Genomic DNA, 17,334 nt, shown 5'->3' on the forward strand with positions numbered 1-17,334 from the left:
AGGATGGAGAGCAGGCCGGCAGTGAATGGCCATGCTGCCCCCGTCTCTCACCAGGAAGACCTGCCAGGAACAAACCACTTGTGCCAGGACGTTTCGCCTCACAAACAGAAAAAAGCAGCTGATGGGGATGTGACGGTGACGGGTGCTTCTAGTCCACCCTCAGAGGCAGCTGGCAGCATTGCTGGAGTGTATGTAGAGGCTTCAAGGAAGATAATGAGCTTTTATGATGCCACCAGAGAGCACCTCTTGAGTTTGGATTCAGCGCTCTGTCTTCTCGAGGCCCAGGCAGCCATGGGCTTCATCACCGACCCAGTGAAGAACAGGCAAGTGTCCGTAGCAGAAGCTGTGCAGCTGGGGCTGGTGGGGCTGGAGCTGAAGGAGAGGCTGCTGGCTGCAGAGAAAGCTGCCACTGGCTTTGTGGACCCCTACACAGAGGAGAAAATCCCCCTCTACCAAGCGATCCAGAAAGACCTGATCGGGAAGGAGCAAGGTACCCGGCTGCTAGAGGCCCAGATGGCAACTGGGGGCATCATCAACCCAGACACTGGCTGCCGGCTCCCAGCAGATGTTGCCTGTGAGAGGGGATATTTAGATGAAGAGATGAGCCAGCTCGTCTCTGACCCCAGCAAAGGGGACAGCAAAGGGTTCCTCAACCCCAGTACTATGGAGAGGGTCACCTATAGGGAGCTTATAAAGAGGTGTGTTGTTGATCCAGCCTCAGGCCTCCTCCTCTTGCCCCTGCAAATCACGTTCCAAGGGCTGGGAGGGAGGGTGAGCAGCAGGGATCTGCTGGAGTCTGGCATCATCAGCCCTGACACGTTCAGAAGTCTTGAGGAGGGAAGAGTTTCTGCCCAGGAGGTAGCGGAGAATGACTCGGTTCAGCAGTTCCTGCATGGGACGAGGAGCGTGGCTGGTGTTGTCCTGCCTTCCGGTGAGCGGAAAAGCCTTTACCAGGCCCTGAGAGAGCATCTCCTCATGCCCGGTGCTGCTCTGATGCTCCTGCAAGTCCAGGCCTCCACAGGCAGCCTGACAGACCCCGTAAAGAACAAAAGCTACTCGGTGGATGAGGCCGTCAGGGTCGGCCTCATCGGTCCAGAGCTTCATGAGAAACTGTCTTCAGCTGAGAGGACCATCACCGGATACAGGGACCCCGCCACTGGAGAAATGCTCTCTCTGTTCCAAGCGGTCAGGAAGGGCTTCATCCCCCAGGATCATGGCGTTTGCCTTCTGGAGGCTCAGATGGCCACGGGGGGTATAATTGCTCCGGGCAGGCACCTCCGTGTGCCCACAGAGACGGCTTGCAAGTGGGGGTACCTGGACGAGGCCACAAGGCAGCTCCTCTCCAGTCTTACCGATGCCATGAAAGGGTTCTTCGACCCCAGCTCCAAGGAGAAGGTGACCTACGCAGACCTGCTCAAGCTCTGTGTCACTGATCCCAACACAGGGCTCCTGCTGCTGCAGCTTGGTGGAGACAGCAGAGAAGGACCTGAGGGGACCCACCTCTTCTTTGACCGTAGGACCCAAACAGCTCTGGAAAACACAGAGGTACCCATTGCTTTAGGTAAATTCAAGGGAAAGTCGGTGTCTCTCTGGAAACTCCTCTTCTCGGACTACATCCAGAGTGAGCGAAGAGCTGCTCTCGCCCGGCAGTACCTTGCAGGAACACTCTCTACACAAGAACTGGGTAAGGCAGTCAGTGCTACCGCTGAGGAAATGGCTTCCACGGCTAACGTCACCTTTGAAGGACTGAGGGACCGGGTGACAGCTGACCAGCTCCTGAGCTCTGAAATTATCAACAAAGATTTGTTTAAGAAACTGAAGGAGGGAGAAACATCAGCCAAAGAAGTTGTCAGCATGGACACTGTCAAGAAGTACCTTCAAGGGACAGGCAGCATTGGTGGGCTGCTGATTCCCGACTCCCAGGAGAAGATCAGCATCTACCAGGCAAAGCGGAAAGGACTTTTAAGGCCAGGAACATCGCTGATCCTCCTGGAGGCACAGGCTGCCACCGGGTTTATCATTGACCCAGCTGCCAACAAAAGGTATTCTGTGGATGAGGCTTTAAGAGCGAACGTCATTGGCCCGGATGTTTATGACAAGCTACTGGCTGCAGAGAAATCAGTCACCGGCTACAGAGATCCTTACTCAGGGAACAAGATCTCCCTCTTCCAGGCCATGAATAAAGAGTTCATCGTCCGGGAGCACGCCATCCGCCTGCTCGAGGCCCAGATCGCCACTGGTGGCATCATCGACCCCGTCAACAGCCACCGCATCCCCGTGGAGGTGGCCTACAAACGCGGCTACTTTGACAAGAAGATGAACTTAATCCTTTCTGATCCCAGCGACGACACCAAGGGCTTCTTCGACCCCAACACCCATGAGAACCTCACCTACCTGCAGCTGAAGGAGAAGTGCATCACGGAGCCATCCACGGGGCTCTGCCTCCTTCCTCTGAACAGCAGGAAGCGCCAGTTCATCGACGATGCCACCAGACGGGTGTTCAGGAGCTCCTGGCTGCCCGTCAGGTTTGGGCGGTTACGGGGGGAGAAGGTCTCTGTGTGGGATCTGCTGAACTCCGAGTACTTCAGCGAGGGGAGGCGCCGGGAGATCTTTAACCACTACCAGCTGAGGAAGCTCACCCTGGAGCAAATCCGCATCATGTTAGAGGAGGAAATGAAAAAATGGGCCCCCATCAAGTTCCCAGCCATGAGAGGCAGCGTCAGCGCTTACCACCTGATGGAAACGGGCATCATCGACAAGGCCCTGCTCGAGAAGGTGTTGGAGGGATCTGTCACACCAGAGGAAGTCCTGCGCATGGACTCTGTCAGAAAGTACCTCTATGGCTCTGGCAGCATTGGGGGGATCGTACTCCAGCCATCAAACCAGAGGATAAGCATTTACGAGGCCATGAAGCAAAACATCGTGGTACCAGGAGTAGCCCTCCCACTGCTAGAGGCCCAGGCTGCCACAGGCTTCATCATTGACCCGGTGAACAACCAGAAACTCTGTGTGGATGATGCCGTCAAGGAGGGAGTCATCGGGCCAGATGTCCATGAGAAGCTGCAGCATGCGGAGGGGGCTGTAACGGGCTATAACGATCCTTTCACAGGCAAGAAGATTCCGCTCTTCCAGGCAATGAAGAAAGGGCTGATCACGGACAAACAGGCCATGCAGTTGATGGAGGTGCAGATGGCTACAGGAGGCATCATTGACCCAACATGTGGCCACTGTATCCCCATAGAATCTGCCCAGAAGCGAGGGTGCTTGGATGAGGAGACAAGCAAGGCCCTTTCTAGGCCCAGTGACAACAATAGGGCCTTCTGCGTCCCGGACAGCAAAGAGACCGTCACCTATGCTGAGCTGATCAAGCGCTGCCAGAAGGACGAGATCTCAGGCTTCCACTTGCTGCCTCTGCCACAGACAGCAGCTCCTGCCTACACCGATGAACAAATCCAAAGGATTTTCAAGGAAACCGTGGTGAAGGAAAAAGGGGTCTCCCTCTGGGAGCTAATCCACTCTGGGTATTTCACCGAGGAGCAGAGGGGTGACTTTGTGGAGAGGTTCCGGTCTGAGGAGATGTCGCTGCAGCAGCTGGTTGCTCTTGTGCTCAGACTGGTTGGGGAGATGGAGATGAAAGCCCGCACCCAGATCACCTTGGAAGGTTTGCGGGGCAGCGTCCCTGCAGTCTGGCTGCTGGATGCCGGCATCATTACTGAGAAGACGTTTGAAGAACTGGCTCAGGGCAGAAGAACTCCCGAGGAAGTGGCTGCGATGGAGAGTGTGAAGAAGTACTTGCAGGGCACAGGCAGCATTGCTGGGGTATTCATAGAGGCATCCAAAAAGAAGATGAGCTTTTACGATGCCATGAAGAACAACCTCCTCCTCCCCGGGGCTGCTCTGAGGCTGCTGGAAGCTCAGGCAGCCACAGGATACCTGACTGACCCAGCAACATGCCAGAGACTCAGCGTGAGTGATGCTGTGAAAGCCGCTGTTGTTGGCGAAGAGCTCACTGAGAAACTCCTTCTAGCTGAGAGGGCAGTGACCGGCTACACAGACCCCTACACGGGGAGCTCCATCTCACTGTGCCAAGCGCTCCGGAAGGAGCTGATTCCCCTGGAAGATGCTGTTCCCTTGCTAGAGGCCCAGCTGGCCACAGGAGGGGTCATTGATCCCGTCCACCACCATCACCTTCCACTCCAGGCCGCACGCAGATACGGCTTCTACGACGAGGACCTGAACCAAACCCTCTCTCAGCTGAATGACAGCACCAAAATATTTTTTGATCCAAACACAAAGGAGAACGTGACCTACCAGCAGCTGAAGGACAGGTGCATTCATGAGGCTGAGTCGGGTCTCTGGCTCCTTCCTCTGTCAGAAAATGCGATGTTCTGTGTGGATGAACAAACCATGGAGGTATTGAAATCTGTGACTGTTTGTGTCAACATAGGGCGGTTCAAAGGACAGACAGTGTCAGTCTGGGACCTCCTCAACTCTGAATACCTCTCAGACAGGAAGAGAAGAGAGCTAGTGCAAAAGTACAAAGATGAGAATACTGAAGTGCTACAGGAAATCATAACAATTGTCACCACAATCATCAAAGAGACTGAGACACAAGGCAAGAAGTTTGCATTCAAGGGCCTGCGGAAAAGAGTATCCGCCAGTGACCTCTTCCAGTCTCAACTGATTGACAAAAAAACCCTCGATGAGCTCAACCAGGGGAAGAAAACAGTCCAAGAGGTCACTGAAATGGACTCTGTCCGCAGGTACCTGGAGGGCAGCAATTTCATAGCAGGGGTCCTCATACAGCCAAGCAATAAGAAGATGAGCATCTACCAGGCCATGAGGAAGGGCATCTTGAGGCCAGGGACAGCACTGGTGCTGCTGGAGGCGCAGGCTGCCACGGGCTACATCATTGACCCAGAGAAAAATAAGAAATTTTCAGTGGAGGAAGCCTTAACTGCAGGTCTAATTGGAGGGGAGGTTTTTGAGAAGCTACTCTGTGCAGAAAGAGCCGTGACAGGCTACACCGACCCCTACACGAAAGCCCCAATGTCCCTCTTTGAAGCTATGAACCAAGGACTGATTGTGAAGAGCCACGGCATCCGCCTGCTCGAGGCCCAGATCGCCACCGGCGGCATCATCGACCCCGTGCACAGCCACCGCATTCCCGTGGAGGTGGCCTACCAGCGCGGCTACTTCAACCAGGAGATGAACCAGATCCTCTCCGACCCCAGTGACGACACCAAGGGCTTCTTCGACCCCAACACCCATGAGAACCTCACCTACATGCAGCTCCTGGAGAGATGTGTCCAGGATTCAGAGACTGGGTTGTACATGCTGCAAGTTGTACAGGAAGGAGGAAAGTACTTCTACATCGATGAGTTTACAAAACAGGTTTTGCGCTCAAAGCCCCTTAAAGTGGAAGTTGGAAAGTTTAAGGACAAGACAGTTTCCATTTGGGAAATTCTTTGCTCTCATTACGTCTCCGAGCAGAAAAGGAAAGAACTAGTGATGCAGTACAAATGCAAAACCCTAACGTTGGAAGACCTTATAGCCCTCATCTTCAAAATAATTGAGGATACGGAGCAAAGAGCAGAAGCCCTCAAGGTTAAAGGATTCCGTGAGGATGTGTCAGTATCAGAATTGTTTGACTCTGAGATCATTGACAAGAAAACTCTAGATCAGCTGCAGGATGGAAGTCTCACGCTTGCCAGCCTCACAAAGAGGGACACAGTCCAAAGGTACTTGGAGGGCACTGGATGCATTGCTGGGGTTCTACTGCCATCAAGGAAAGAGAAGATGAGCATCTACCAGGCCCTGAGGAAAGGCCTGCTCACGGAGCAATGTGCGCTGGGGCTGCTGGAGGCACAGGCTGCCACTGGTTTTCTCATCGACCCACTGAAAAATAAGCAGCTCTCCGTGGATGAGGCCGTCTTGTCCGGGCTGGTGGGGAGCAACTTGCACAAGACGCTGCTGTCGGCAGAGAAAGCTGTGACGGGATACACAGATCCTCACACAGGAAGTAAAATATCCCTCTTCCAGGCCATAAGGCAAAAGATAACAGTCAAGGAGCACGGGACCCGCCTGCTCGAGGCCCAGCTCGCCACCGGTGGCATCATCGACCCCGTGCACAGCCACCGCCTGCCCGTGGAGGTGGCCTACCGCCGCGGCTACTTGGATGAGGATATGTTTCTCCTGCTCTCTGATCCAGATCATGGAAGCAAAGGTTTTATAGATCCAAACACTCGTGAGAAAATCAGTTACAGTCAGCTCCTGCAGAGATGTTCCAAAGACAGAGATACTGGATTGTACCTGCTGCAGGTCATGGAAAAAGACAATGACTATTTCTACATTGATGAGCAAACAAAAAATGCCCTTTTATCTACAAAGGTACAAGTGCCTGTTGGAAAATACAAAGGACATGTATTATCACTGTGGGAACTTCTCTGTTCTGAGTACATCACAGAAGAGAAAAGAAAAGAACTGGTGAAAAAGTATAAAGAGGAATCCCATCACATTATACAAGGAATCATTGATACAATACTAAATATCATCAAGGAAAAAGAGGAGGACAGAAGTGATGTCTGGTTCCAAGGAATCAGGCAACAAATAACGGCATCAGAACTTCTCAGTGCACAGATAATTACAGAAGAAACAATGGAAAAACTCCATGAAGGGAAAGAAAAAGCAGAAGAAATAGCACAAATGGACACTGTCAGAAGATACCTTGAGGGAACTGGAAGTATCGCCGGCGTGCTGGTGCCCTCCAAGGCCGACCCCGCCAAGATGGAGAAGATGAGCATCTACCAGGCCATGTGGAAGGGCATCCTGAGGCAGGGCACGGCTCTGGTGCTGCTGGAGGCGCAGGCTGCCACCGGCTTCATCATTGACCCGCTCGCCAACAAGAAGCTCTCCGTGGACGAGGCCGTCTCGTCCGGGCTGGTGGGCAGTGAGCTACAAAAAAAACTTGTTTGTGCAGAGAAAGCTGTGACGGGCTACACCCACCCCTACACAGGACAAAAAATGTCCCTCTTCCAGGCCATGACAAAGGAGCTGATTGTCAAGGAGCACGGCATCCGCCTGCTCGAGGCCCAGATCGCCACCGGCGGCATCATCGACCCCGTGCACAGCCACCGCCTGCCCGTAGAGGTGGCCTACCAGCGCGGCTACTTCGACCAGGAGATGAACCAGGTCCTCTCCGACCCCAGCGATGACACCAAGGGCTTCTTCGACCCCAACACCCACGAGAACCTCACCTACATGCAGCTCCTCCGCCGCTGCGTGCCCGACCCGGACACGGGGCTGCTCATGCTGCAGCTGATGGACAAGGGCTCCGTGCTCTACCAGCTGACCGAGGACGCCCGCAAAGCCCTGCAGGCCGCCCGCACCACCCTCAGCGTGGGGCTCTTCCAGGGCCAGAGCGTCACCGTCTGGGAGCTCCTCTTCTCCCGCTACATCCCCGAACACCAGAGAGAGGAGCTGCTGAGGAAGTACAAGATGGGGACCGTCACCATCTCAGAGATGATCACCCTCCTCACCACCATCGTCACCAGGGCTGAGGGACAGGGCCACGGCGCTGCCCTGGCCCACAAGCCACCGCAGAGGGAGGCCAAGCCACTGGCTGAGAACGGCGAGGCTGCGGGCTCCCGGCAGAAGCAGGAGCGGGACTGGGAGCGGGAGCGAGAGCGGGAGCTGGAGCAGTCCCTGAAGACCCACACCATCGAGGTCTCGGCAGGCGGCTTCCACGGCAGGAAGGTCTCCCTGTGGGAGCTCCTCTTCTCCACGTATGTCTCCGAGGCAAAGAGGCAGGAGCTGCTGGGGCGGGTGCGGGCCGGGAGCCTGGCGCTGGACGAGCTGGCCGGGCTCCTCGCCACCCTCATCGGGGAGGCAGTGGAGCGGAGCAGCAAGGTCAAATTCACGGGCCTCAGGAGGCAGGTGACCGCCTCGGACCTGGTGGACTCGGGCATCATCGACAAGGACACGCTGGCCGACCTGGTCCAAGGCTCCAAGACGGTGGCGGAGGTGACGGAAATGGCCTCCGTCAAGCGCTACCTGGACGGCACGGGCTGCATCGCCGGTGTCCTGGTGCCCTCCAAGGCCGACCCCGCCAAGATGGAGAAGATGAGCATCTACCAGGCCATGTGGAAGGGCATCCTGAGGCAGGGCACGGCTCTGGTGCTGCTGGAGGCGCAGGCTGCCACCGGCTTCGTCGTTGACCCGCTCGCCAACAAGAAGCTCTCCGTGGACGAGGCCGTCTCGTCCGGGCTGGTGGGCAGCGAGCTGCACGAGAAGCTGCTGTCGGCCGAGAGGGCCGTGACGGGCTACACCGACCCCTACACGGGCCAGCAGATCTCCCTCTTCCAGGCCATGAAGAAGGAGCTGATTGTCAAGGAGCACGGCATCCGCCTGCTCGAGGCCCAGATCGCCACCGGCGGCATCATCGACCCCGTGCACAGCCACCGCCTGCCCGTAGAGGTGGCCTACCAGCGCGGCTACTTCGACCAGGAGATGAACCAGGTCCTCTCCGACCCCAGCGATGACACCAAGGGCTTCTTCGACCCCAACACCCACGAGAACCTCACCTACATGCAGCTCCTCCGCCGCTGCGTGCCCGACCCGGACACGGGGCTGCTCATGCTGCAGCTGATGGACAAGGGCTCCGTGCTCTACCAGCTGACCGAGGACGCCCGCAAAGCCCTGCAGGCCACCCGCACCACCCTCAGCGTGGGGCTCTTCCAGGGCCAGAGCGTCACCGTCTGGGAGCTCCTCTTCTCCCGCTACATCCCCGAACACCAGAGAGAGGAGCTGCTGAGGAAGTACAAGATGGGGACCGTCACCATCTCAGAGATGATCACCCTCCTCACCACCATCGTCACCAGGGCTGAGGGACAGGGCCACGGCGCTGCCCTGGCCCACAAGCCACCGCAGAGGGAGGCCAAGCCACTGGCTGAGAACGGCGAGGCTGCGGGCTCCCGGCAGAAGCAGGAGCGGGACTGGGAGCGGGAGCGAGAGCGGGAGCTGGAGCAGTCCCTGAAGACCCACACCATCGAGGTCTCGGCAGGCGGCTTCCACGGCAGGAAGGTCTCCCTGTGGGAGCTCCTCTTCTCCACGTATGTCTCCGAGGCAAAGAGGCAGGAGCTGCTGGGGCGGGTGCGGGCCGGGAGCCTGGCGCTGGACGAGCTGGCCGGGCTCCTCGCCACCCTCATCGGGGAGGCAGTGGAGCGGAGCAGCAAGGTCAAATTCACGGGCCTCAGGAGGCAGGTGACCGCCTCGGACCTGGTGGACTCGGGCATCATTGACAAGGACACGCTGGCCGACCTGGTCCAAGGCTCCAAGACGGTGGCGGAGGTGACGGAAATGGCCTCCGTCAAGCGCTACCTGGACGGCACGGGCTGCATCGCCGGTGTCCTGGTGCCCTCCAAGGCCGACCCCGCCAAGATGGAGAAGATGAGCATCTACCAGGCCATGTGGAAGGGCATCCTGAGGCAGGGCACGGCTCTGGTGCTGCTGGAGGCGCAGGCTGCCACCGGCTTCGTCGTTGACCCGCTCGCCAACAAGAAGCTCTCCGTGGACGAGGCCGTCTCGTCCGGGCTGGTGGGCAGCGAGCTGCACGAGAAGCTGCTGTCGGCCGAGAGGGCCGTGACGGGCTACACCGACCCCTACACGGGCCAGCAGATCTCCCTCTTCCAGGCCATGAAGAAGGAGCTGATTGTCAAGGAGCACGGCATCCGCCTGCTCGAGGCCCAGATCGCCACCGGCGGCATCATCGACCCCGTGCACAGCCACCGCCTGCCCGTAGAGGTGGCCTACCAGCGCGGCTACTTCGACCAGGAGATGAACCAGGTCCTCTCCGACCCCAGCGATGACACCAAGGGCTTCTTCGACCCCAACACCCACGAGAACCTCACCTACATGCAGCTCCTCCGCCGCTGCGTGCCCGACCCGGACACGGGGCTGCTCATGCTGCAGCTGATGGACAAGGGCTCCGTGCTCTACCAGCTGACCGAGGACGCCCGCAAAGCCCTGCAGGCCGCCCGCACCACCCTCAGCGTGGGGCTCTTCCAGGGCCAGAGCGTCACCGTCTGGGAGCTCCTCTTCTCCCGCTACATCCCCGAACACCAGAGAGAGGAGCTGCTGAGGAAGTACAAGATGGGGACCGTCACCATCTCAGAGATGATCACCCTCCTCACCACCATCGTCACCAGGGCTGAGGGACAGGGCCACGGCGCTGCCCTGGCCCACAAGCCACCGCAGAGGGAGGCCAAGCCACTGGCTGAGAACGGCGAGGCTGCGGGCTCCCGGCAGAAGCAGGAGCGGGACTGGGAGCGGGAGCGAGAGCGGGAGCTGGAGCAGTCCCTGAAGACCCACACCATCGAGGTCTCGGCAGGCGGCTTCCACGGCAGGAAGGTCTCCCTGTGGGAGCTCCTCTTCTCCACGTATGTCTCCGAGGCAAAGAGGCAGGAGCTGCTGGGGCGGGTGCGGGCCGGGAGCCTGGCGCTGGACGAGCTGGCCGGGCTCCTCGCCACCCTCATCGGGGAGGCAGTGGAGCGGAGCAGCAAGGTCAAATTCACGGGCCTCAGGAGGCAGGTGACCGCCTCGGACCTGGTGGACTCGGGCATCATCGACAAGGACACGCTGGCCGACCTGGTCCAAGGCTCCAAGACGGTGGCGGAGGTGACGGAAATGGCCTCCGTCAAGCGCTACCTGGACGGCACGGGCTGCATCGCCGGTGTCCTGGTGCCCTCCAAGGCCGACCCCGCCAAGATGGAGAAGATGAGCATCTACCAGGCCATGTGGAAGGGCATCCTGAGGCAGGGCACGGCTCTGGTGCTGCTGGAGGCGCAGGCTGCCACCGGCTTCGTCGTTGACCCGCTCGCCAACAAGAAGCTCTCCGTGGACGAGGCCGTCTCGTCCGGGCTGGTGGGCAGCGAGCTGCACGAGAAGCTGCTGTCGGCCGAGAGGGCCGTGACGGGCTACACCGACCCCTACACGGGCCAGCAGATCTCCCTCTTCCAGGCCATGAAGAAGGAGCTGATTGTCAAGGAGCACGGCATCCGCCTGCTCGAGGCCCAGATCGCCACCGGCGGCATCATCGACCCCGTGCACAGCCACCGCCTGCCCGTAGAGGTGGCCTACCAGCGCGGCTACTTCGACCAGGAGATGAACCAGGTCCTCTCCGACCCCAGCGATGACACCAAGGGCTTCTTCGACCCCAACACCCACGAGAACCTCACCTACATGCAGCTCCTCCGCCGCTGCGTGCCCGACCCGGACACGGGGCTGCTCATGCTGCAGCTGATGGACAAGGGCTCCGTGCTCTACCAGCTGACCGAGGACGCCCGCAAAGCCCTGCAGGCCACCCGCACCACCCTCAGCGTGGGGCTCTTCCAGGGCCAGAGCGTCACCGTCTGGGAGCTCCTCTTCTCCCGCTACATCCCCGAACACCAGAGAGAGGAGCTGCTGAGGAAGTACAAGATGGGGACCGTCACCATCTCAGAGATGATCACCCTCCTCACCACCATCGTCACCAGGGCTGAGGGACAGGGCCACGGCGCTGCCCTGGCCCACAAGCCACCGCAGAGGGAGGCCAAGCCACTGGCTGAGAACGGCGAGGCTGCGGGCTCCCGGCAGAAGCAGGAGCGGGACTGGGAGCGGGAGCGAGAGCGGGAGCTGGAGCAGTCCCTGAAGACCCACACCATCGAGGTCTCGGCAGGCGGCTTCCACGGCAGGAAGGTCTCCCTGTGGGAGCTCCTCTTCTCCACGTATGTCTCCGAGGCAAAGAGGCAGGAGCTGCTGGGGCGGGTGCGGGCCGGGAGCCTGGCGCTGGACGAGCTGGCCGGGCTCCTCGCCACCCTCATCGGGGAGGCAGTGGAGCGGAGCAGCAAGGTCAAATTCACGGGCCTCAGGAGGCAGGTGACCGCCTCGGACCTGGTGGACTCGGGCATCATTGACAAGGACACGCTGGCCGACCTGGTCCAAGGCTCCAAGACGGTGGCGGAGGTGACGGAAATGGCCTCCGTCAAGCGCTACCTGGACGGCACGGGCTGCATCGCCGGTGTCCTGGTGCCCTCCAAGGCCGACCCCGCCAAGATGGAGAAGATGAGCATCTACCAGGCCATGTGGAAGGGCATCCTGAGGCAGGGCACGGCTCTGGTGCTGCTGGAGGCGCAGGCTGCCACCGGCTTCGTCGTTGACCCGCTCGCCAACAAGAAGCTCTCCGTGGACGAGGCCGTCTCGTCCGGGCTGGTGGGCAGCGAGCTGCACGAGAAGCTGCTGTCGGCCGAGAGGGCCGTGACGGGCTACACCGACCCCTACACGGGCCAGCAGATCTCCCTCTTCCAGGCCATGAAGAAGGAGCTGATTGTCAAGGAGCACGGCATCCGCCTGCTCGAGGCCCAGATCGCCACCGGCGGCATCATCGACCCCGTGCACAGCCACCGCCTGCCCGTAGAGGTGGCCTACCAGCGCGGCTACTTCGACCAGGAGATGAACCAGGTCCTCTCCGACCCCAGCGATGACACCAAGGGCTTCTTCGACCCCAACACCCACGAGAACCTCACCTACATGCAGCTCCTCCGCCGCTGCGTGCCCGACCCGGACACGGGGCTGCTCATGCTGCAGCTGATGGACAAGGGCTCCGTGCTCTACCAGCTGACCGAGGACGCCCGCAAAGCCCTGCAGGCCACCCGCACCACCCTCAGCGTGGGGCTCTTCCAGGGCCAGAGCGTCACCGTCTGGGAGCTCCTCTTCTCCCGCTACATCCCCGAACACCAGAGAGAGGAGCTGCTGAGGAAGTACAAGATGGGGACCGTCACCATCTCAGAGATGATCACCCTCCTCACCACCATCGTCACCAGGGCTGAGGGACAGGGCCACGGCGCTGCCCTGGCCCACAAGCCACCGCAGAGGGAGGCCAAGCCACTGGCTGAGAACGGCGAGGCTGCGGGCTCCCGGCAGAAGCAGGAGCGGGACTGGGAGCGGGAGCGAGAGCGGGAGCTGGAGCAGTCCCTGAAGACCCACACCATCGAGGTCTCGGCAGGCGGCTTCCACGGCAGGAAGGTCTCCCTGTGGGAGCTCCTCTTCTCCACGTATGTCTCCGAGGCAAAGAGGCAGGAGCTGCTGGGGCGGGTGCGGGCCGGGAGCCTGGCGCTGGACGAGCTGGCCGGGCTCCTCGCCACCCTCATCGGGGAGGCAGTGGAGCGGAGCAGCAAGGTCAAATTCACGGGCCTCAGGAGGCAGGTGACCGCCTCGGACCTGGTGGACTCGGGCATCATCGACAAGGACACGCTGGCCGACCTGGTCCAAGGCTCCAAGACGGTGGCGGAGGTGACGGAAATGGCCTCCGTCAAGCGCTACCTGGACGGCACGGGCTGCATCGCCGGTGTCCTGGTGCCCTCCAAGGCCGACCCCGCCAAGATGGAGAAGATGAGCATCTACCAGGCCATGTGGAAGGGCATCCTGAGGCAGGGCACGGCTCTGGTGCTGCTGGAGGCGCAGGCTGCCACCGGCTTCGTCGTTGACCCGCTCGCCAACAAGAAGCTCTCCGTGGACGAGGCCGTCTCGTCCGGGCTGGTGGGCAGCGAGCTGCACGAGAAGCTGCTGTCGGCCGAGAGGGCCGTGACGGGCTACACCGACCCCTACACGGGCCAGCAGATCTCCCTCTTCCAGGCCATGAAGAAGGAGCTGATTGTCAAGGAGCACGGCATCCGCCTGCTCGAGGCCCAGATCGCCACCGGCGGCATCATCGACCCCGTGCACAGCCACCGCCTGCCCGTAGAGGTGGCCTACCAGCGCGGCTACTTCGACCAGGAGATGAACCAGGTCCTCTCCGACCCCAGCGATGACACCAAGGGCTTCTTCGACCCCAACACCCACGAGAACCTCACCTACATGCAGCTCCTCCGCCGCTGCGTGCCCGACCCGGACACGGGGCTGCTCATGCTGCAGCTGATGGACAAGGGCTCCGTGCTCTACCAGCTGACCGAGGACGCCCGCAAAGCCCTGCAGGCCGCCCGCACCACCCTCAGCGTGGGGCTCTTCCAGGGCCAGAGCGTCACCGTCTGGGAGCTCCTCTTCTCCCGCTACATCCCCGAACACCAGAGAGAGGAGCTGCTGAGGAAGTACAAGATGGGGACCGTCACCATCTCAGAGATGATCACCCTCCTCACCACCATCGTCACCAGGGCTGAGGGACAGGGCCACGGCGCTGCCCTGGCCCACAAGCCACCGCAGAGGGAGGCCAAGCCACTGGCTGAGAACGGCGAGGCTGCGGGCTCCCGGCAGAAGCAGGAGCGGGACTGGGAGCGGGAGCGAGAGCGGGAGCTGGAGCAGTCCCTGAAGACCCACACCATCGAGGTCTCGGCAGGCGGCTTCCACGGCAGGAAGGTCTCCCTGTGGGAGCTCCTCTTCTCCACGTATGTCTCCGAGGCAAAGAGGCAGGAGCTGCTGGGGCGGGTGCGGGCCGGGAGCCTGGCGCTGGACGAGCTGGCCGGGCTCCTCGCCACCCTCATCGGGGAGGCAGTGGAGCGGAGCAGCAAGGTCAAATTCACGGGCCTCAGGAGGCAGGTGACCGCCTCGGACCTGGTGGACTCGGGCATCATCGACAAGGACACGCTGGCCGACCTGGTCCAAGGCTCCAAGACGGTGGCGGAGGTGACGGAAATGGCCTCCGTCAAGCGCTACCTGGACGGCACGGGCTGCATCGCCGGTGTCCTGGTGCCCTCCAAGGCCGACCCCGCCAAGATGGAGAAGATGAGCATCTACCAGGCCATGTGGAAGGGCATCCTGAGGCAGGGCACGGCTCTGGTGCTGCTGGAGGCGCAGGCTGCCACCGGCTTCGTCGTTGACCCGCTCGCCAACAAGAAGCTCTCCGTGGACGAGGCCGTCTCGTCCGGGCTGGTGGGCAGCGAGCTGCACGAGAAGCTGCTGTCGGCCGAGAGGGCCGTGACGGGCTACACCGACCCCTACACGGGCCAGCAGATCTCCCTCTTCCAGGCCATGAAGAAGGAGCTGATTGTCAAGGAGCACGGCATCCGCCTGCTCGAGGCCCAGATCGCCACCGGCGGCATCATCGACCCCGTGCACAGCCACCGCCTGCCCGTAGAGGTGGCCTACCAGCGCGGCTACTTCGACCAGGAGATGAACCAGGTCCTCTCCGACCCCAGCGATGACACCAAGGGCTTCTTCGACCCCAACACCCACGAGAACCTCACCTACATGCAGCTCCTCCGCCGCTGCGTGCCCGACCCGGACACGGGGCTGCTCATGCTGCAGCTGATGGACAAGGGCTCCGTGCTCTACCAGCTGACCGAGGACGCCCGCAAAGCCCTGCAGGCCGCCCGCACCACCCTCAGCGTGGGGCTCTTCCAGGGCCAGAGCGTCACCGTCTGGGAGCTCCTCTTCTCCCGCTACATCCCCGAACACCAGAGAGAGGAGCTGCTGAGGAAGTACAAGATGGGGACCGTCACCATCTCAGAGATGATCACCCTCCTCACCACCATCGTCACCAGGGCTGAGGGACAGGGCCACGGCGCTGCCCTGGCCCACAAGCCACCGCAGAGGGAGGCCAAGCCACTGGCTGAGAACGGCGAGGCTGCGGGCTCCCGGCAGAAGCAGGAGCGGGACTGGGAGCGGGAGCGAGAGCGGGAGCTGGAGCAGTCCCTGAAGACCCACACCATCGAGGTCTCGGCAGGCGGCTTCCACGGCAGGAAGGTCTCCCTGTGGGAGCTCCTCTTCTCCACGTATGTCTCCGAGGCAAAGAGGCAGGAGCTGCTGGGGCGGGTGCGGGCCGGGAGCCTGGCGCTGGACGAGCTGGCCGGGCTCCTCGCCACCCTCATCGGGGAGGCAGTGGAGCGGAGCAGCAAGGTCAAATTCACGGGCCTCAGGAGGCAGGTGACCGCCTCGGACCTGGTGGACTCGGGCATCATCGACAAGGACACGCTGGCCGACCTGGTCCAAGGCTCCAAGACGGTGGCGGAGGTGACGGAAATGGCCTCCGTCAAGCGCTACCTGGACGGCACGGGCTGCATCGCCGGTGTCCTGGTGCCCTCCAAGGCCGACCCCGCCAAGATGGAGAAGATGAGCATCTACCAGGCCATGTGGAAGGGCATCCTGAGGCAGGGCACGGCTCTGGTGCTGCTGGAGGCGCAGGCTGCCACCGGCTTCGTCGTTGACCCGCTCGCCAACAAGAAGCTCTCCGTGGACGAGGCCGTCTCGTCCGGGCTGGTGGGCAGCGAGCTGCACGAGAAGCTGCTGTCGGCCGAGAGGGCCGTGACGGGCTACACCGACCCCTACACGGGCCAGCAGATCTCCCTCTTCCAGGCCATGAAGAAGGAGCTGATTGTCAAGGAGCACGGCATCCGCCTGCTCGAGGCCCAGATCGCCACCGGCGGCATCATCGACCCCGTGCACAGCCACCGCCTGCCCGTAGAGGTGGCCTACCAGCGCGGCTACTTCGACCAGGAGATGAACCAGGTCCTCTCCGACCCCAGCGATGACACCAAGGGCTTCTTCGACCCCAACACCCACGAGAACCTCACCTACATGCAGCTCCTCCGCCGCTGCGTGCCTGACCCGGAGAGTGGTCTATATTTCTTTAATATTTTTAGAAAGTCATTGTAAATCCAGTTTCATTTCTTACGTTGTTAATGCATTTGTCAAGAATTTAGCTTGAGAATGTTTCTTTTGCTACTGGTTTTTTTCTTTCTTCTTATTTATCCTTTTTTTTAAAAAAAATTCTGATGATTCCATTCAGACAATTTCTTTATTCTTCTCTTTCCTTTCATCAACCTCCCCACATCAGGCATAGCTTTTAAGTGACTCCCCCCAGCATTTTGAGGCAGTGTATTAAGACTTGTCTTCTGTGGTCTTTCAGGAACGCAGGAATCAGCCTGGGTTATCTCAGGTTATTTTGGTGAAATATGTTGTCCTCATTTTCCTCATCCTGTTTAAATGCAAGTATGTCTTTTGTGGTGGATGAGTTGTAGTGAGAATGGTATTTTTATTCTCCTTTCAATTTGTTTTTTTATGTATGAAGAACATTTTTTCCTCGCAAATTTGCAGTACATTATTTGAGTTTCAGGTTGTCAGGCCTGAATTTTGCATGGAGAGCACATTTTCATGTAGGCACTAGGTCAGGCCAGTGTTAGGTGTTACTGGAGTTGGACACATCATCTGTGTTTGCTCTTAATGCCTCAACCTGCCCAGTTTTTCCAGGGGTGTCTGGACTACCGACACGCCCAGCTTAGAGTGGTTTGGTCTCTCACCGATACGTGCGCTCAATTCACTCACATATTGTGCTTTTTGTCTATCCAGTTCTCCAGCTCCCCATGGAGC

The 17,334-nt window shown here is 60.0% G+C and overlaps 1 protein-coding gene across 1 annotated transcript; it reads left to right on the forward strand.

The window, feature by feature from the left end:
* The first annotated feature begins 3 nt into the window (after positions 1-3).
* On the forward strand, positions 4-16,829 carry EPPK1 (epiplakin 1). The gene is made up of 2 exons (XM_074889892.1): positions 4-11,629; positions 12,974-16,829. The coding sequence occupies exons 1-2, from the start codon at positions 4-6 to the stop codon at positions 16,618-16,620; spliced, it is 15,273 nt and encodes a 5,090-aa protein (XP_074745993.1). The 3' UTR covers positions 16,621-16,829.
* Positions 16,830-17,334: the final 505 nt, after the last annotated feature.

This window comes from Strix uralensis, chromosome 1 (assembly GCF_047716275.1).
Source record: "Strix uralensis isolate ZFMK-TIS-50842 chromosome 1, bStrUra1, whole genome shotgun sequence".
In the NCBI taxonomy this organism is placed as follows: domain Eukaryota; kingdom Metazoa; phylum Chordata; class Aves; order Strigiformes; family Strigidae; genus Strix; species Strix uralensis.